The 21,398-nt window shown below is 43.8% G+C and overlaps 1 protein-coding gene across 1 annotated transcript in view; it reads right to left on the bottom strand.

The window, feature by feature from the left end:
* Positions 1-106: 106 nt before the first annotated feature.
* The window catches only part of GPR39 (G protein-coupled receptor 39), an 81,642-nt gene continuing 60,350 nt past the window's right edge, over positions 107-21,398 (bottom strand). The window contains exon 2 of the mRNA XM_068408227.1: positions 107-630. Coding sequence (XP_068264328.1) covers positions 107-630 — 524 coding nt within the window. The remainder of the gene's footprint in view (positions 631-21,398) is intronic.

Raw genomic sequence — 21,398 nt, 5'->3', positions numbered from 1 at the left:
AACAAATCCATCTCTGTTGTTCCATTTAAGATGTAGTCAATTCCTCAGTCATTTTAATTTCCATGTTTTTAAGTTCATTGCTAATCATTAACTTTGCCTTATGAAGTCATACTTGATGTTCACAAAGGCCATTTTGCGCATCCGGCCTGGGCTCTGAGCTTGTCTCTAGTGGCGCTACTTCCAAGCTGGGCTCCAGCGGTTCAAGACGTGGTTTCTGGGGACTGCAGTCAGGCTTGGTCTCATTCTGAAAAGTACTTAAGAAAACTTTGTTACTGCCCCTTGTAGAAGAGTTGCGCCTAGATGAAAAGAAGAGCAGTGGGCGCAGAGACCGGCTGCTCCTTGCTGTGGAGCTCAGGTTGGCTCTGAGAAACTTCTCCTTGTTGGCATGCTCTATGGTCAGGTGGCAGCGGAGGACCTGCAGAAACACGCTGCGGAACTGCCGCGAAGAGACGTTGTACAGCAGGGGGTTCACCACCGAGCTGAGGTAGAAGAAGATGTCGGCGATGGGAAGAAGAGTGATGTACGCTCTGAAGTAGGGGACAGTCCAGTCCTGCTTTGGTTTAGCAGCAGCCATGATCCTTCTAACCTGGTTTGGCATCCAGCATATTGCCAGAGTTGCAACAATCAGTCCTGCGAACAGAAAGAGGAAGAAAGAAGTGTTCATAAGTGGGGGAAAAAAACCATAAAATACTTAGTATCAGTTCTGCACTTACTTGTTCGGAAATAGTACCAATTTTTCAATGTTTTGCTTGACAACTTTTTCTGCCAGTAGCATTTTTTTATTTGTTGGTTTTAATAACTGTTGCAAGGTCATTGCAACACATGCTCTGACGAAGGACTGCATAGTGCTTGGATAGTGTTTCTTTGTACCTATTGGCATTTATTAGTTTTCAAAGTGTTCCTTCATTGGTATCTGTATCTTTGGAAAGAATGCCTTTTTATTTTGGTTTGTGTTCTGACATTTCTTACGTCTTTCCCTTTACTTTGAAAATCAAACAAAATAAATAGAACCTATAGCCATATTAGACCAGGCAATACCCCGACGAGATCAGATCCTTGTTTGTACTTTCCAAAAAAAAAAATATAAGTATGCATAATAATATATTTCATGTTATTTTTGGTAAATTTCCTCTTACAGAAGATATTTTTAAGTAAAATATGTATGGATCTTTTTATGGTAATTAAGATATGTTGGGCTTTCTTAAAAATCAAATTCCAGTGGAATTAAATTATGAATGTAAATGAGAAAAACCCAAGCCTAGTCGTGAGTGTAAGCAGTTTCAGATTATAAATTATGCTTAAAAATGTGGTATTTGACCATTTTGTATTTATATGTAAATATAAATACATGTTGCTGCATCACTAATGGCATTAAAAAGGGGGTGACTTAAGTGTTGGATGTCTGAACCTCTGCCTGTGTGGACCGGCGTTCAGTAGGGTTGCAGCAGTGATGCCGCCTTCAGAACAGCAGCCATGAAGACACGTGTGGGTGAGCTTGAGCAGGCTCCGTTCCCGGGCAGGAGATGGAGCAGGGGAAAGGCGCTCCAGTCCTCGCTGGCATCCACTGCCTCTGGTGCACGTAAACGCTGGAAACCCTGACGCCTTGCATGAAGTACCAGGTACACAAAACAATTCCTCCCAGCGCTCCCTGCACCAGGCATTACTTCTGAAACACAACACAGCCGCCAGTTTACTGTTTCCACTTCGTATTTCTCTTTGCAGGAAACGTGCCTTATAGGAACACTTAGAGGGAGCAGAAGCTGCAGGTTGGCTTCCCAGCTGCAGAGGCACAGACAGCACAGAGTCCTGCTGGTGCAGTTTTCGCTTCCAGTGGACTTCTGTTCTAGTGTTAATCTCCTCCAACGTCCAGCCTCCTTTCACAACAGAAGCACAGCAATGTTGTCATTCTCTCGTGCCCAGGCGAAGGCAGATTGCCCCCGTTGAACAGATCACGTTCTGCATAGGAACGCAATTCTGACACAGTGCACGCTGAGTTCCCAAGCCAGGAAAATGATACTTCACTAGTGGGAAGACATGAATGTAATGGGGAAGGGGGGCAGAAAAGAGAAGAAAGGTTTTTCATAACTGTGAAACTGCCAGGGCTTAAACAGGGTATGTCCAAGTTCTCTCCACCACCCCCCAAGCAAAGAAAAGGTATGAAATGTCTTTTTTTTTTTTAAAGAAATTAATTTTGTTAGTGACAGCTATAATTACTTTAAGAAATTTATGATCTTACTGAATGAGCTACCAAATAAAAGTTGTCTTTTTGATCATTTGCTTCTGTAATCACTTAATGTCACAACAATTTCGGTAGGATGGGAAGTAGCGTAGCTTAAACTTACAGCACTGGATTAAGAGCCCTGGAAGGCTGTTCTTAGTAGACAAATGCCGCTACCTTTGCCATTTTCTGTTCTTTAACCACCATAACTCTCCTCAGCCACAGCCTCTTTAGTCTCATTCCCATTCCTACACAATCCCATGCCCTTTGCTTGGCTGCGTAACTCTTTCCCTGCTGCCTTGCCTCATTTTTCAGTACCTGTTGTGTCTCTGTCAAAAGCTGATCTGAATTTTCTATTAGTCCTGCATATTTTCTAGCCTTCAGTGCTTTTTTTCTTGGCTGTCAGCATAACAAATACAGGGGTAGTGGTCCTGGCAGGGACTGAGAGAAAATAAGGAGCCATGAGCAGTGACTTGTGACAGGCCTTATAAGGCAGCGAAGGGCTTCTCCTGCTCCGTTGAGGCGTTTGCTCCTGTGCAACTTAAACACAAACCCCACAAACCCAGGTCTGCAGAAGTCTCGTCACATCTTACCCGATGATCTCTTTCAAGGGAAAATACGCTCTCTAGTGTAATTTTTTTTTGTTCTTTAGTTAGAAACACGATACTTCATCATGCTGATTAATAGTTTCCTAAATTATGAATGCTGCTGTGAAGAACTGTGGGCAAACAATGCGTGCATTCAGTTTTCAAGCTCAAACGCAGTGCTCCGAGATGGCTGAGTTTTCGCTTGTATCTGAAGTCTTTGCCACTGACCTTTCTTTTTAGTGCAAACAGCCAAATGCTTAAGGATCCCCTTATATTCTTCGGACACTTGTGTTCTGGGGAACTGAATATTTCCTTGTGTGTAGGGCAAGTGAAAAAACGAGCTGCTTGTGCCCTTGCACAGGGTGGTGAGGTTAGACTTTTGGGGGGTGGGGGGAGATGTCTGTAACGTTGTTTTCCCAGGATGAGTAACTGTACATTTTTACACTTGAAAAAAATGCTTGTTGATTCCAAGGAGATGCACCATGTAAATAAACGTGCTAACAAACCCACAATATTTTTTCCAACTGTTCACACTTGACGTGGCGGTATGGAGTAAACTGAAGTGTGTCAGAAGAAAAGCTTGTGTTCAGACCTGAGCATATTAGATATTTTGACTGAATCATTGCTGCCATCAGTTTGAACTTGTACACAGGCTGTAGAAGTTTGTGTTGTACTGTAGTGTGCAGAAGGTGCTTAAATAATGCTGTATCAGCTTGAAGGTAAACCTGACTGCATCTCACACCAGTACTGATGCATTTTTCCTTAGAGCTCGCTGCCTGCTAGGAATTAAACTTCACATTTTTACCTCATATCCACCTTTCCCTTCCACTCGTCCTTATTAAAGTGAAGAAAATCAGTAGCTCAGGGGTTGGTTTTTTTTCGCATTTTCCTGACTACTGTGCTGAAGTGACACACTAGAGAGCAGAGATTTATCTTCCATGGAATAATGATGTTTATAAACAAAGCAATGCTGTGGGCCCGCGACCTCCATCGCTGGTGCTTGAAATTTCCAGCACACATTTGAGTCACTTGGTTTAATCATCAGAAGTGCACTAGACCATGCCAAGAGAAGCCAGGAGCCCTTGTGTTATCTAGTTCACTATGTGTAACTGAGTAACTCTCAACCTTTAAGTAAGTGTTTGAGCTTATAATTCATTTAACATTGATGTAGATATTTCAAGGTAACAACGACAACAAAAAGATATTAAAAGCTCCTTGACTAAAACCATTTTAAAATCCTAAGGCATAAACCAGCCACAAAAGAGTTTACCCAAAATAGGAATTACTACTTGAAAAAAACACTACCCCAAACCTCTTTAAAAATAACTCATACAAATTTAACAATGATTTAAATTTGGGAATTGTTACTGTAACTTTCCAAAAGTGGATCTTACAGTATTAATTCTTAATATGTGACAAAGGATCATTTATGTAGTAAAATAAACCTAGCGTTTAAGTGCCAATAATATAAATATGCATTGCTGGCAGAGAGTCGGAGTTTGGCAGTCATCTGTCCCTTAGCAATACTTTTTTATTACTCAGAACATTGCTCTGGGCCGTAGGGGACTGTATTAAATTCATTATGAACTTTATTGGGAAGGATTTTAAATACATGCAAATGTCTGGTAGATGAGAGAGGGCTCCCTTCTCCACCCTCCCAGATTTTGCTTGTTCTTCTATTGAATAGATTTTTGTCTTTTTTTCTGCACCTGAGCACTTACATCTGCCTCCTTTTATAGTCCCAACATTTCCCCTCTCTCCTGGCTGCTGCCAGCCAGCCCACAAAACTGGGAATTGGGTACAAAACTGTAATTGTCAGGGGGAATTGCCAACAGCACGCTTTATTTGGGTGCTGTAGCCCATTATCCAAGGCTGCTGTGGTGACTTCATGCACGTGCTCCTTTGCCCGTGCCCCTTCACCCTGACCCCCTGGTCCATCAGGGTCTGCCGGATCTGCTGCTACTCTCATCACAGTTAGCCTGCGCAGCATTAAACCTCAAACTTTGCTTTTCTGTGATTTAATTAATGGCACAAAGGCGGGTTCTCAACATCTGCCTGTAAACTGACATTTAAATGGCAATTGTCAGCGGAATATAAGCATATGGTTACTGCGTTATGAGTCAAGTGCAGGCAGCGATGCAGTCAGTTCAGAGGGAGACTTTTTTTAAGGGCTCATTTCACATTTGCATACTCGGTCTGACTGTACTCAAAGGTATGACATGACATTAACGCCCTGTGCCTTACAAATTTGCCATCATAAAGCAATACTAATCACGAGGGAAGCACTTGGTCCCTGTTTGATTCTGCTACAAATGGCTTTGAAAACACAAGCAAATGCATCTCCTCGCTAATCAGGTTCTTGATGGTCGTAACACCAGGCACTGCTAACCTGGGAGAAGGAGGAAAGCAAAGACTCCAGTCCTCACAATGTGACTTGCAGGAGGCAGGGTTTTGGCATGTATTTATGTTATGGTTATTATTTTAACCAGGACTCAAAAACCTTGCTTTTGGTTAGAAATAGGGACATCAGTCCTTAGTTTATTGTCTCTCTCTATCTTTTAAGAAAAAAGTCAAGCCACAAAACGCAGTCTTCAATCACCAGGATGACCTTCCCAACTGCAGATCAATGTGGTGGTGTTTTCCAGCACGCACAGCTGCTCCGTGCTGCTGCTGCTGCAGTTGTCTGCATGTGAGAAGTCAGCTGCCATATGCTTCTTGTCTACTGACAATTGTCATTTAAATGTCAGTTTACAAGCAGCTGCTACTGACTTGTAAGCGTGGCAAAGAAACCAACCAGAATGATACCGAGTGGCTGTTGGCAGCAGGAGCAATGCAGACTGCACTTCCTCAGTGGTGTTAAACTGAGGAAGACTGGAGCATCTCAAGGAGAGGACTGTCATCTTCTCTGCTCTCCAGCCTCAAGGATTTCCTACCAGTGCTGCTTCTGGCAGGCAAGAGTTTGGAGAAGTTTCTCTGGTCTACCAGCAGCTGGGCAGAATTTCAGATCCAAACTTTCAGCTTTTCACAGCTTTTGATGAATACATGGTGTTCAGCCACTGTCCAGATCAACATGTGCCTCAAACCCCTCTCTGTCGCTGACCAACAGCAACTAGCTGTTGATGAGCAGAAGGTGCACAGGGTGTGGGAGAGACGAACACACATATTTTAATGCTGCTCCCAGTCTGGTTATTGCCTACCCCTTCATCTCCCTTGTGTTTAAGGTCAGCAGGTTTAAAAGCAAGACCCAGAGGGGACCAGTGGAATTTCTCCAGTGCTTCTGTGGAACTTACAATGTTTCTGCCTAACTGCCAGAGCTTGTATCACCACATATATAGCATAAATCATGTGCTAAAAGGCCTTTGTAGAGCCCAAACAAGTCTTGTTATATTCAGTGCCATCATGCCTGCATCCTTTTTTTGTGCAGTCTGCCCTCATTGTCTGGCTAGGGAACCTCTGTCTTCTTGTTCTCTAAGATCTAGAATTAGGAAAAAGAGGTGATGGGACAGGTCAGAAGGATAATCCTTCAGACACAGTGAAGTGGCCATACTCTTTTTGCCCACACACTTCTCCTTGGAAGAAATGCAGGAGGCCCAAATAGGCCACTGCGTTCTCTATGGTATTGGAGCCCATAAATAAAGTTCCAGCTGGCGTGCAGACACAGTGCCACATGTAACACAGGCATGAGCTAAGCTTACCACAAGGTTCCTTGTCCGCCAGTCAACATTGACAGCATCATTTCATAGGCAGTGATTCACAGCTGGATCTCTGATCAAAGTCTTGTGTCCTGCAGCCTGCGCTGTGCTCTGTTTCTCTGAGCTGTTAAGTAGCTCGCTCTTACTACAGAGTTACTGCAGGGAGCACCACCAAACAACTAGTCTATAACACAGAAGCGGTGGGTTTGCTGCCACTTCTGCTAGTGACAGTTAACTTCACATTTCCCAAAAAATCAATCATTGCTCAATCCTATATTCAGTGCATAGAGTGTCACAGCCATCAATAAGGGGTTTGCTTGAAAGAGGGCTGAGGTGGGCTCCATGTGCAGGGTAAAGCATCCAATGAAGTTTAAAACGGGACAAGAATACTAATATAAACCTCTTTTTTTCCTTCTCACCCACATGCAAGTTTCTTCTGCTGAAGGACAAACATCATCATAATAATAAGCACATATTGATGTATGATGAGGTGAATATAAAAATGTATTAACCTGAGAGATAAATATTGATACTACTTTGTCTGTGTCAATATTTAGTTCAAGGGACAATAAATTTTGATACTCAGTGAAACAAGTCAATACGTGCATTGCTACATACATTTTGTATAAGCTCAAGTTATTCAGCAACTCTGATCCTTTATCCTTAACTTTCAGAATCACAGATTTGCCTTTCAAAAATGCTTCTCTGGAAGGGATGGAGGCAATAAGGAACTGTCCCTACCCAGGCAGTAATTACAGGGAGAAGACATGGCGGGTGTGTATCTCCCAGTGATTTCCCCATCAGAGTTTTTCTAACCACCAGAGAGACGTGCAGGCTCACTTTGGGACCTGACACTGGAGCTGGCCTGGCTGCTAGGTGTGCAGCCTCTGCAGAGAACAGGAGTATCCTCATCGCTGCACATCAGTGACTCGTTGCCTTTGCTGTGGAGCCACCTCACTTAGAGACCACCCACACAGGCCTTCCACTGGCAAAGCAAAACTGAGCTAAAACCCAGCCCCTGTGCTGAGGCTGCAGGGATAACAAGGACAAAGGAGGCAGCGAGACAGCATTTTTGTCACCAGCACAAGCAGGCAAATCTCCAAGCGCTCACGGAGAGGCTGGCAAACACCCTCAGCCCTTCTCTGAATGGGTTTAAACTGAACAGAGGCCAGTAACGAACTAGTTAGCTTTATAAATACCGCTGGAAGGAGGGATTAAGCATATGGGCTGGGACAAACAGTTGAAAACCAGCTCCATGTACATCTGATCCTGTCCACAGCTTCCAGCAAAAAAACCCAATGGACCAGCCATTCCTGTAGCCTTCAGAGGGATTTGGGTCCATCTAGTGCTCATGATGCTCCTCCCTGCCTCAAGGGTGCTGTACAATGAGGCCGCATCTCATCACTGAGCACAGCTGGGTGGTAGGACAGTGCTGGCCCACGAAGTGGTGCAATACATGAAAGGCACTGAGCAGAACTGCCTCTTGGTGCAATAAATGAACCAAACCTATAAGGTTTTAATAGATATGTTGCTCTTCTGTTGCACATAAAGTCATCTTTCTTCCAACTGAAGACACCATTAATGGTCTTGCTAAATCACAAATGCTAAAGCAATGCATGTATTCTTCCCATAAACAGCACTCTTTCCTCGAAACAGCGATATGTTCAAGTGTGGGGCAGGGACAACATGGGGAATTTACTTTTTTCCTTATTAAAAGCTTCCATAGATAACTGGGGTTGTCAGGTGTATTGAGAAGAATTTCACACAAGCATTTGCCACCCCTGGCATGAGAAAACCACCTGCAGCTGCCTTGGATACTTCATTTCACAGGTGACTATAAGCCAATGTAACTCATCACTAAGACCCAGGAGATGTCAACAGAATCTGAAGCGTACATCTCACTTGGATTAGACTACACTCTCCCCACCTCAGATACCCTTAAGGGTTCTACGAGACCATTGAGACCAGATTGGCTTGTCAGAGGTTTTGGCCCAGTGTTGTGTCATTGGGTCAAATCAACGACACAACAGAACAACAGCGTGCCCACAGCTCCTCTCTCTGGTTGAAATCCCTGCATCACCCAACGGTTTGCTCAGTTCAGGTCCTCCCTGCTCTGCTGCACACATTTCTTCTCCTTGACTGGCAAAAAAGAGCTGCTTGAGGCTGGACGCAGCACAGCAATATCATGTCAGCTACTCTGTGGCAAAGGGTGAGGTGAATTTTGTGTTTCCAGCAACCTGATCTCTAACAGAAACTAATGCTGAAGGAACCTGCCCAGAAGAATACCTGCACTTTCCTGCAGAGCGATGATGCTTCAGTCTCCGTTGTACTTCAGTCCTCTACAACTGATTGATAAACTGTGTATTGGGTTGAGAAACACGAATATTCTCGTTAAACAAGAAGACTGTGAGAGACTTACATGGAGCTGAACCAAAGTTTCAAGGCTGCGTACCATTGATCCATCCAGCTGGGACTGACAGGGCACTACAGTAAAATCTTTTCTGACTCTGCAGCATTAAAACGTAACAGCTTCTGGTGATCCCATCACACACTTCTCCACAAGCAATGGCAAACAGAGCTCTTCAGAGGAATGAGCTATTTTTGCTTTGCACTGTCACTTCACAGCCCTCAGCCATTAGGTAGAGTGATACTGGATGCATCAGTTGTCAGGGGAACGCAGCTATGCAGAATATAATTAGTGAGGACACAAGTGTTAACAGTTTTACTTCTTAGCAATTTAAAATACCTGACAATTATCTTCAGTTCTTAGCAGGGTCAAGTTTTGCTTCTCTAATATTTTTAAATACTGCCATTTCACAGTGCAAACACTAGAAAAAGCTAAAAATACTCAAGGAAGTTTCATGACAGAAGTATCATTACTGAACATGGGAAGTCTTTTTGCAAAACAGTGATTAGTCATGATACACTTTTAAAGGCCATACACGCTCATACATTACCAGCAGAAATCATGGTAGTTTTAATACCTTGTACTGGATTTGTGTGGCAAGGTTTTGGTAGTGGAGGGGCTACAGGGGTGGCTTCTGTGAGAAGATGCCAGAAGCTTCCCCCATGTCCGACAGAGACAATGCCAGCCAGCACCAAGATGGACCAGCTGCTGGCCAGGGCCAAGCCCATTAGTGATGGTGGTAGCGCCTCTGGCATAACATAGTAAAGAAGGGGAAAAAAAAGAAAAAAAACAAAACAAAACAAAACAAACTGCTGTGCAGCAGCAGCTGCGAGAGAGAATTGAGAATATGCAAAAGAAACAACTCTGCAGACACACAGGTCAGTGAAGAAGGAGAGGGAGGAGGTGCTCCAGGCACCGGAGCAGAGATTCCCCTGCAGCCCGTGGTGAAGACCATGATAAGGCAGGTTGTGCCCCCACAGCCCATGGAGGTTAACAGTGGAGCAGATGCCCACCTGCAGCCTGGGGAGGACCCCATGCCGGAGCAGGGGGATGCCCAAAGAAGGCTGTGACCCCCTGGGAAGCTCACGCTGGAGCAGGCTTCTGGCAGGACTTGTGGCCCTACAGGGGGACCCACGCTGGAGCAGGGGCAGTGTGAGGAGTCCTCCCCCTGAGGAGGAAGGAGCAGCAGAGACAGTGTGTGATGAACTGACCGCAACCCCATTCACCGTCCCCCTGCATCACTTGGGGGGAGGAGGTAGAGAAAACCGGGAGTGAAGTTAAACCTGGGAAGAAGGGAGGGGTGTGGGGGTGTGGGGAAGGTGTTTTAAGATTTAGGTTTTATTTCTCATTATCCTACTCTGATTTGATTGGTAACAAATTCATTTTCCCCAAGTCGAGTCTGTTTTGCCCGTGACAGTAATTGCTGAGTGATCTCCCTGTCCTTATCTCGACCCATGAGCCTTTCATTATATTTTCTCTCCCCATGTCCAGCTGAGGAGGAGAGTGACAGAGAAGCTTGGGTGGGCACATGGCCTCCAGCCAGGGTCAACCCATCACATACTTAAAAATTATTATGGAGAGCGTAACACATTTATAGCCACTCTTACGCAGCAACAATAGCACCTTTGAAAATCTTCCCTACACAAGTTCCTACCTTTAATGGTCATTTATTTCTTCCGTTCATTATGTTAAAAATTGTTCTTCAAATACGAGTTTATCTTGCTCTTCAGCTTTAATCTTCTGATCTCAAACTTCATCAGCTATCATTCAGTCTTAAATGTGCACAACTTCACACAGAAAGATGGTTTAGTCCGTGATACTGTAACTGGATAATTCATTTTGAAGTGGAGTGTGAAGCAGCAACCCCACACCGTGCTGAGCAGGGATCAAAGGGTCAGCCTTTGGGGTCACTGTGCCAACAGACTGCAACGCTTTTCTGGGGACCCCAACTCTGTGGTCAAAGCAAACTGGTCACTGCACAGCCAAGGCTGCCGCGACACGTAAAAGCTAATAGAAGAATTTCATATACTCCCCTGTGCTCTTTGGTGCTTTCCCTCACGCAGGTGGGTAAACTGCCATGAAATCGTTGCGCCTTACAGTAAATACCAACTTGGCATTTGAAGCAACAGCCGAGTGTTCATTTAGGTGCCCATCATCTCATGCAGTTTGTCAATAAAAGCTACAAAATCCAGCATCTGCTTTTGAGTCGTTCATTTCCATTCACTACAACAATTCTCCGGTAAAAACATAAAAGAAGTTTTAAATCAGGGCCACTTTGCAAAAAGAAGATCAAGAATATTGTGGAAATATACACAGACTCAGCGCCAGAAGACATACCATGGTAAAATAAATGTATGTTGAACTGCTCATTTTTAGAAATTTTAACATTCCAGCTGTCAGAAAAGCCATGCTTATTGGAAATTGTTATTTCTGCATTGAGAAAGTATTTTTAAAAAACACTAATATGAACACAAATGTGTAAAAGGGAACAAGTTTAGTTTTTATCGATGCTCCATCCTTGCAAAACAAGTTCTTGCCATGGTTGCTTTGATTTTTCTTTTAGAAAGAGTGAAGACTTGTTTTCTTTCTGCATTGGTGAAGCAATGGGAAAAATACATCTTCGATATAAATCTCATTTAAATCCTGCGTTCTAACTAGCAAACACAATTTGGAATTGAGAGGTTTTTTGTTTTTACATTATGAAATCAGCCATTGCAACATTAAACAGCTCATCTATTGCAATTCAGCAGGAGAAATCATTGAACAATCAACTGCAGAATACAAATACAGAAAGACGAGATATTAGCTTGGCAGATACATAAGATGCTCGTGAGCTCCGCTAGAAAGACAAGCTTGAGCTATATGTTATATGGAATGGATTATCATGGGGGAATCAGCAAAGCTCTTCCTAAATGAGAGAGAGATCTTATCAATCTCCAAGTCAGATTTTTGTACCAAAACCCCTCAAACAAAGAAAACTTGCTGTTTTGTAGCAAGTGAGACGAAAATGGAATTATTGATGCACAAATGGTAGGAAGATCATGCTTGCCAGCTGTGGAGTTTATGTTCAGCACCCTCAGTGAGAAGAGAAACCAAAGCAAATTGCCATAAAAATTACGTGCAGTTATCCAAATTCTGCACCAAAACCCGCAGCAGGAAGCAGGACCCAGGGAGTGGAAGAGCAGAAATGCACCAAGGCAGATGTGGAACCAGTGGCACTAAGGCCGACAGCTTTGGGACTGAAAGCCAATTTATTGTTCTCCTCTGTCCCCAAGGAAAGTGACTGTGTCAGTCCAGTAAGATACTGATACCTCACTTTCCCTTGATGGAAGGAAAAAGAGTGAGAGGGCTGCGTTGGATCAAACCTCCCATTTCTTCCCCCACCCTGATTTACAGTCTCCCCATAATGGTTACGTGCGCCACCCGAATTGTTTCTGGAGCTAACCCCACTGCGTAGGGCTTGCCTTCACAACTCTTCTATCACAATGCAATATATTTTATGTATTTATTGATGTGGGTGAGGCCGTCTGGATCAGAAGGTGTGTTTCTGCCGAAGGAAAGGCAGGTGGATGCTGCAGAGCGGGGGCACAGTGAGGTATAAGAGAGCAGTGGGGGGCACGGGGCTGTTGCAGCAAACTGTGGGTACAAACAGGTCTCACCCCAAACCAGCACGTGGGAGCTGCTAGTCCCCAGGAGCTAATCCTTAGGTAAAATCATCCAGGAAAGCACCTACACAGTACAAATATTTATTTTCAGCCACTACAAATCTGGCATGGGCAGGTGAAAAGCTGCCTGCAGGACTCCGACGTTCTAAACACACCGACAGCCTGCTCTTTCTGACAACAGCGAGCCTTTTTCTGCTCTGAACAGATTCCTCTTCTTTTTGGAAGGAAAACAATAAATGAATGCAGTCAAAATGAAAGCTGAAGTTTCACAAATCTTCAGAACCAGTTTGTTTTGAGGTTTAAGGAAGATCATAATCTGCAGGAGAGCGAGGAAGACTTTCTTGCCTGGCAACAGTGTCGTGAGAAATGAAATGAGGTGTTCTGGGGCAGCAGACAGCTGTCTTTTGGAAGGGTGGGGAGAGGGGGAGTCTCTCATTCAGCCACCCCCAGTACCAGCAATTCCAATGCTGCAGGTAAACGAAGACTGAATTCCAGTCTGACTCCTTGAAGCATGTCCTGGTTATCATGTTAATGGGGGAAATATAGAGGAACTATTACACCACAAGGCAGGTTTATTCCTTAAATTAGGCCTAACGTTTGATAATTTGGATCAAAGCCTTGGGTAGTGGTGAAGCTACTCGAAATCACACTAAGAAAAATGTCCTGGCCAAACACTCCTTGTTCACAGCGTCCCTCCGAGAAGGCTATTCAGGGAGCAGTAGTATTTCCATTTCAGCAGAGTCTCTTCTCTGCTAACACCTGAATCTCCTTTTATTTACATTTCAGAGCTGTCCAGAGAATCGTAATGAGTGCAAACATGTCAAAACCTCCCGTCTCAAACCTTTTCAAGGAATATATATACAAGATAAGGAGTGTTCCTCCCCCTCGCCTCAACCTTGGCAGCAGCCTAATTCAGAGCCTGTGAGACTCCAAGTCTCCCCATATCAGGTGAGACGGCGAATGTGCTCTGCGAAATGGCATTCAAATAAACACCTGCACATGGATTCGCCGAGCACGTGGACACCGTTTGGTTTGGGAGCCTTGTGTCGGTCTGTGATATTTGCACTTTGCTTTCAGATAGCCGCTGGGGACTTCCAAAATGTCTCAGCTCACCAGCATACAGCAATAGGTCACAGCAAACGTCAGACAGCGTTTCTCCCTCTCCGCCACAAGTGCGATCTCAATCTTGTATCTCAGTACCAGTAAAAGATGTCAGCTCATTTTATTAGATATAATTCATCTGAAGTAAACCCCCTTACAATGATTTTTACCTTCAGAAAAAACACTAATGCACATTCCTTTCTTTATCCAAGCCGTACAGGGTACATTTTTGCTGGCCTTTTAACTCTCTTTTATTTCCTTGAGGTGAATCCACAGCTAACTAGAGTATTCCAGGTGGAATTGGAGAATGCAGCTCGCTCTATCTTCTGTAGCACCTTTCCAAGAAACACTAAGAACTGTAAGATATTACTGCAGACCTGAGAAAACTAATTAAGCCAGAGCTCCAACTACCTGACAGCTTACTCTCTCCCTCTCTCCTAGAAAATACATGAACAAAACAGTACTTTTTAGAGGAAATCCTATAAACAAAGAAGAATCAAGATGTGGCAATGCATTTGATTCAATTATGTCATTTTTAATGTAAATTCCGGAATCTGGTGATAAATACGATGTTTTCTGGAGCACAGTGAAGCTGCAGGGGATTTTAGCAAGGACTAAATCTCCCCTACTGTAAATTACAAAACACATTTCTTCTTCCAGCCTCATGCAGCTGCCTCCAACTTTGGGCACACAGGACCACAGTGATGGAGAAAAGACTTTTACAATAACCCTTTCACATATAATAAATATATGACTATGAAAGAGAGAAAGAAGATCACTAAATATCAGTATTCATAGCAACTGAGAGGGCAATTATAAGCATTTGGGAACTTCCCTATGCATTTATATAGCACCTTAAATTCAACTGCTGGTCTTCAGTTTGACCCATACCATGACAGAAATAGATAATCCTACTGCTTCTGACATTGCTACATAATTAAATAGCGGCTCTGCCCCCTTTAACATAGCTATATCCACTAGACTTTCATTTCTCATCCTCTTTCCAGAATGGTCTCTTACTTGGAAATAAGTTTTTCTACTCAGACCAATGGACTAAGACGTCTTGAGAAGAGAGATTTTTAGATACCTTCTTCTTGAGCTTTGTAAGGTTTTCACCTACTAATGAGTGAAACCCATAACTCCCAAGAGCTAACAGAACTAATTTTTCTTAAAATATTCAAGATTAAGAGATTAAAACAAAAAGTCTAAATCATCTTCTCACGTGGCAATAAGCTTCTTTAACCAGTAAGTCATGTAGCAAAAGACAAGCAGTTCTCTCCTAAGATACCAGAGCAAAAATGGACTCTTACCTCCTTGAAGTCAGAGAGCCAAGGGCTTAGACTTCGTGCTACAGTGAACCCAGGGCAGCTGCCCTTACAAACTCTGTCTTCCACCTCTGAAGTCAGGGAAAACGATTTTTGGTGACAGCACCAGTAAAGACTGCACAGCAAAACCCATCAGGAGATCTGCTTTGGGGCACTGATGGGATCCTCGATCTCTTTACTAAGGCAGCTGGACCATGCAAGGTCCTCTAATTTGCTGCCACACACTAAGCCATTAATGTCACCTGATTTGCTACAAGAATCTTCCATCTACAGACTCTCCCTAAACCCAGAGACAGAATCTTCAAAAACCAGACATTTCTTTCCTACTGCTTTCCATTTACCCACGTTAACTTTATCAGACAAAAAAATCCTGTGGAGGTGGAAACTAATTCAAGGTAGGTAAAAGCAATCATGTACACTGGTAAACAAGAAACAACACGGAGGAAAACCATATTTTAAAAGGCTGGTGCATAACACTGGGACTGCACTTGCTCTGCTACCCTACACCACCTCATTACCTCCGTGACTGCAGAAATCCTGTTACACTCACGCAGAACATCGCAATAGGATCAGATGCTGAATGCAGCTGAAGACCCATTGAATTAGTAGCTGATCACAAACACCAAAATTTACTCACTTGCCTCTTCTGATAATAGGAAAACGGTTTCAGTTCTTACTAGTGTAGCCATATTTCTACAATATACTGTATTATTTTTTAAATCCTGTGTGCAGTCAATCATATTACCATGCCCTGCAGGAGGGTTTTGCTAAGTACTTAAAAAACTCCCCGATGCACACAGTGTAGAAAAGCATCACAGTGTACTATGAAGACTTGTGCTTAATTTTACATTCTTTATTTGGCCAAAATAGTGGTTGTTCTGCACTCAAACTCCTATTTGTAATAAAAACCCCGCTCAGCTGCTTGTGTACTAAAGAAACAATTCATGACTGAATAATGTACCAATTCAAAAGCAATCTTCTCTAAGCTACAGGAAACCTCTCGAGTTGCTAGTCTGAACAAAATGAAGCCTCAACGAAATGAACCACTTTGAAACTAAATGAAAATTTAGCAAATTGATCTGAACAAGAAAATCTTATGTACAATGCAATATTTTTAGCCACAATAGAAAAGCCTGCTAGAGATCACCTTTGGAAAAAAAAAATCACACCAATAAATCAAAAGATGGTGTTATTGTTTGTTCGCTCATTTTTCTAAAGCAGGATATTTCATTTTATAAAAGGACAGTGCGTGTATAAGTTTGTGTGTAAATAGCAACTGGCAAGTGCTGAAAGGAAAAAAAAAACCAGGAATGGAAAAGTTGGATGTTTTCTTAAAAGGGATGTTCTCTCTTCTGGCTTTAATTTTTAAATCCACATTTTGGTGCACCTGGCAGCTCACAAATCTCTCAGCTCCAAAGATACTCCGGGACCAGTACCCCAGTAGTCAGCCCAGTCTAAAAAGAAAGCGGATGCATTGCCATAAACTAGTGGAGAAAATGATTGCAGATCAAAATTATGGGGTTGCTGGAGCAATTTATACTGCCAAGACGAAGAGCAGAGGGAGGGACAAGATGCAAATGCTGGAGGTGCAGTCATCCAGCAGCGCAGCAGGAGCGTAAAGGGTAATGGAAGAAGGGGAGAGGGGAATGGTAAGAGAGGAGGGTTGCAGGCAGTGATTGTATCAAAAATCACTTATTTTTCCAAAGCGGCGTGCCACAAGAAAATGTTATTCCCACTGATCCAGTAAATGACTCTGTTTTCCATGGAGGTGGCTTCAAGGAAATAAGAGGCTGGTGGAGAAGAAAGTCTAGTCATGCAGAAGCACAATTCACAGTAGGAAGCTGATTTTGAACAAGAGTCAGACGAAAACACCTTTAGAGAAGACACATAGCTCAACCTCATCTGGAATACTAGGATGCGAAATAGCAGTTACACAATTAGCAAGCACAAAAAGCTTTTTTCATTAAAAAATAAATAAGTAAGGTCAGCAGGCTCAAGGCTGGGTTACGAGGTGTCAGTGCTGGTGTACGTGCCAGCAGCAGGCAGGCATGCTTTCCCAGACTGACACACACTGGGTTGGGCTTTAAAGAATGCTACTTCCCCATCTGGTCCCAGGGGCAAAATTAAAAGTCTGTTGTAACAAGACAAGCAGCAGCATTAGACATGTGGGACTCAAAAGGACATTTTACCCATCTGAAGCATTAAGAGAAAGGGTTTGCACTGTACATTTGTACGGAACAAGGGATGTTTTTTTCCTAATTAAGTGGTATTGAAATATGCAAACTGTGCACTGTTCTCTCACTCTGCTTGAATTAGTGATTTACAACGACAGTTTACATTTAGTTCCACACCTGGAAATAGGAGATAAATCAAGGGATACGCTGCCGACAACGGTCTCAAAATGGAGAGCACTTTACCCAAGAGTTCCTTGGAGCTTGCTGAGCTGGCACTGCATTATAGCAGATCCGGCAAGATTATCAATTAATGACAGGAGCTGAAGCCAGTTACGACACTGTAACGAACTCCATTGGTGCACATTCTGCCTCGATGTTTTTAAGAGAGAAGAAAGAGAAAAGCTACTGCCTTCAGAGGGTCTTTCAGGAACAAATGAACTTTAGCAACCTGCTTTTCATGAGCACTAAGCACGCCTTGTGGTAAAGAATATTTCCTGCAAGCCCCAGAGCCACAGGTACCTCTTATACCTGAGACAAATACCCGGAGAAGAGTTATGGTCTCCACCCTCATGACCTGGTGAGAACTGGAAGCAAGGCTTAAAGCACTTCCCCAGGCTGACAGGCTGCAGGGCCAAGGCAGCAGCCAAACATTGCGGGGACCATCCCCAAAACCAGTGTGATGTGCAGAGCGGAGCACACACCGCTCCTGTTTGGTACCACAGCACTAATGGGCACGCAACACTGTCTGGGACACTGCTGCACCCACCTGCCCTGCCTGGAAATAGGGTCAGGGACAGCAAAACCTCTACCAAAACAGGCCCATTTCCTAATGCCTGCAGCTGTCCATTCAGAGGAGCAGCTTCCCTGCACCAGTGGCTGGCAAAGCTCAGCGAGGCTCCCCGCTCCCACATCTCCTTGGGAAGTCCCTGTGCCGAGCCAGGACAGGGGTCTGGGGAGCCTCTCTCACAAGCCAGCAAACATTTATGCCATATTACCAGCGCCCTGGAGCAAAGATGAGGCATCAGGTTTGGGAGAAAAGAGAAACAGAAAAAACCCCGAGGCCAGAAAACAAAACACTAGCACAGAGAAACCAGGCACAGTGGTGAAGATTGACTTCTGTCTCCTAGAAACAGTTTCAAGAAAATGCCACAGTTTGTTTATGCTGATCCACTCTGGGTTTTGCTCGCACCCCACCAGACAATTTGGCATCCTCCCCAACAGTGTGCCATTGGTTTTCACTGTAATGTGTCTGGGAAACCTAATTGTTTCTTGAAGCACATTCTAGCTCGTGAAGTTCTTTAGAGCTGCCATGCACCATGGCAATCAAAGTGTCTGAATAAATATGCAAAAGTGTGCTCAAGTCAGAAAGCCTTCCAAGGAACCAAGAGAGTTTTTTCCCCATTCCGTGCAGAACCAAGCAGTCCACGGTTTGTTCCTGTCAATACCAGCCATGCACTAGAGCGTACCGGTACAGAAGGGTGCAACATCTTACACTCTTGCAGTGTGCCCATACAACAGGAGTAACACCAGAGACGTGAATGCAAGATATTAGCAGCCAAGAAACACACACTCACACTTGCACACAGACAATTTAAGCTGTTCTGTCTCATAGCTAATGGAAAACCTCTCTTAATATTGCATGTAGAAATGCCTGATAGTTGTAAATAACTTTTTCTGTGTTTAGTTCATATATAATGAAACAGCGGTGAGTAAATGTGGTTCAGTACTCAAAAGAAGAGGCTGCTCAAGCAAATGCATCTTCAAGCCTGCGTGCCAGAGCCACTCTCACTGTGCCACAGACTAATGGATTTCAGTGACAAAACACAAGTGTTATACCTTTAACTATTAGATTTGTTACGCAGCTTTAAAAGCAAAACAGTTGTTCCCACTTCCAAGCAGGAAGGTCCTATTCTCTCCAAGTGAAAATGCAAACCGTAAGTTCACTTTTGATTAGGAAAACAAGGCCAGTGATAACACACAGTGCCACAGCTGCACTTTAGGAAAAAAAAACGTAAAGCCTTGAATTTGAAGGTCATGGTTGCTCCTTCCAAAGCCTCCTTGGTGGAGGAGTTTAACATTTGTTATTTTCGTTAGGCCATAAGCTAGTTTTTGGTTTGAAGGGCTCTTACATCATGCCAAAGCTAAGCACAATGTGTGTCAGCACTCCCTGGCTTGGTAGAGCAACAAGGCTCTTTAGACACCAGTCCTTGCCTCCTAATTCACATATAGTTTGAGTCGTCAGGACCAGGACATTGCACCAGGCTGGGGATGCATGTGTCCCCGGGTGAACAAGTGACTCGCATCCAAACGTGTACAATTAGGACTCCCTAGCAGTGGCACCAAGGACAACGAGCTGCTTTATCTCCGTGAGATCAGAGCTGTGCTGTGCTGGGTACGATACAGACCCAAGGCAGAAAGGTAATTCCGGCCTGAACACAGGAAAACAGGTGAAACGGGCAAACGCCCAGGTAAACTGTAGAGACCTGCATGAGAGAATGCAACAGGTACTTTTTCTTTCTTTCTTTTTTTTTGACAGATTGGAAATAGGAAGACACCACAGGTGTTAAGAAATTTCCCCAACATCACAGAGAAAGCACCAGCCTGTGGCAAAGCATCAAACAGACCTGGATGTCCACATGAAGTCTGTCCTCAGCTCTGATGTCTTCCTGGACAAACTTACAAGCCAGAGCAGTGGGAAAGCATTGCTGCAGCCCTTTCCCATGGTTAACACGTTCAGACTGTGCTGACAGCCTTCTTTTCAAACATCTCAAAAAAAAAACCAAAATCATAATTTAGTATTTAAGAAAAAAGAACCCCAAAATTCCATAATTTACAGAAGAATGTGTCCGTGCTTGTTAGATGTTACATGCTTTACTCTGACAATTAAATGACTTGAAAACAAAACCAAGTGACAGGTATATTTTTTCAAGATCACTGATCTTTCAACTAGGGGGAAAAAATCCCAGCTTTAATTGCACGAAGCTGCATATCATACTTCCCTCTCTTGAGATTTCATTATAGGCCTGAAACCAGAGAATTGCATTGCCAGCTCTTGCCTGCTCTTCCAGCTATTTCTGGTTTTTAATAATTATTCATTAATTGCACACTATGATAAGATCCTTGCTGTTTTGAAACATTTTCCCTCTGGCCTCCATACTATTAAAGACCCTGATTGCCTGCCAACAGCGTAAAATTAAAAATCAAAGCACTACCTCTGAAAGGTTTAATATGTGCCACATTGAAAGAGTTTCTACAGCTTACAGCCATGTAATTGCATCACCGGCTAACTGCACCATCTCTCTCGGCGTTTGAAATGCTTTCCTTTGAAACATTAGCCAGCTGAGAGCAGAGGTTTTGTTTAACGCCCTGATTTACTCCCCGTGCATGCCAGAGTTTTGTACATCTCCTGTGTCCTTCCCCACTTCTTCTCTTCTGCTTTGCCTGGGGCAGGTGAGAGGGAAAGGCTCGGCCGCCCGGCTGTGAAGCACCCTGCTCCCACTGGGGAGAGCAACGAGGGAGAGAAAAGAAGTCACCAGTTCAAGCAGAAGATTAAAGCCAAAAGCATTTCATCAGATGAACCTCCCCTTAAAAGCAGATGTTTTTTTCTGCCTGTTGAATCCTCTCCTTCTCCCACACTTTACAGGCCCCTCTCCCCCTTTCCTGGTGCTGCAGGGACCCACTGCCCCTGCCAAACCTGCAGCCCCTGAAACCTCCCCTCCTGCCCCGGGCTGCCAAACCTGGCTGGACCCAGCCTGCTCAGCCCATGACTGCAGGAGGCATTTCCATTTAACCATCAGTCTTTCATTTATGGTTCCCCTCTTGAAAAGGGATGAAGTTTCCACATTTTGCCAGTGGCCACATGAAGGAGCAGGTACCCCGTGCCGTTGGCTGGAATAAATCCCAGCAGCTCCAGTGACAGGCAACGATTCAATTGTGTCCTTTTGCTGAATCCACTGAGAGCTAAATGTTATTTCTTCATCCAAAAACCTCATTTCTAAATCTTATTTCTTCATCATAAGAGTCATATGGATAATGACAGGTCACCAGCGACCAGCCTAGCACACACATCCTTACTACGGAGGCAGCCTGAAGAAATTTGTGCAATTGAGTTGATCAAAGCTGGTTTAGACAAAGAAAACCTGGAGACGTAGCTTGCATTGATCGAAGTGTAGTCATGATGTGCCAAAGGGAATACAGATGCCCTTCACACAGTTTGGCTGCTTTAATGA

This window comes from Nyctibius grandis, chromosome 9 (genome assembly GCF_013368605.1).
Source record: "Nyctibius grandis isolate bNycGra1 chromosome 9, bNycGra1.pri, whole genome shotgun sequence".
In the NCBI taxonomy this organism is placed as follows: domain Eukaryota; kingdom Metazoa; phylum Chordata; class Aves; order Nyctibiiformes; family Nyctibiidae; genus Nyctibius; species Nyctibius grandis.
The sequence above is the reverse complement of the archived record's forward strand: the minus strand, read 5'-3'. Positions and strand labels throughout refer to the sequence as shown.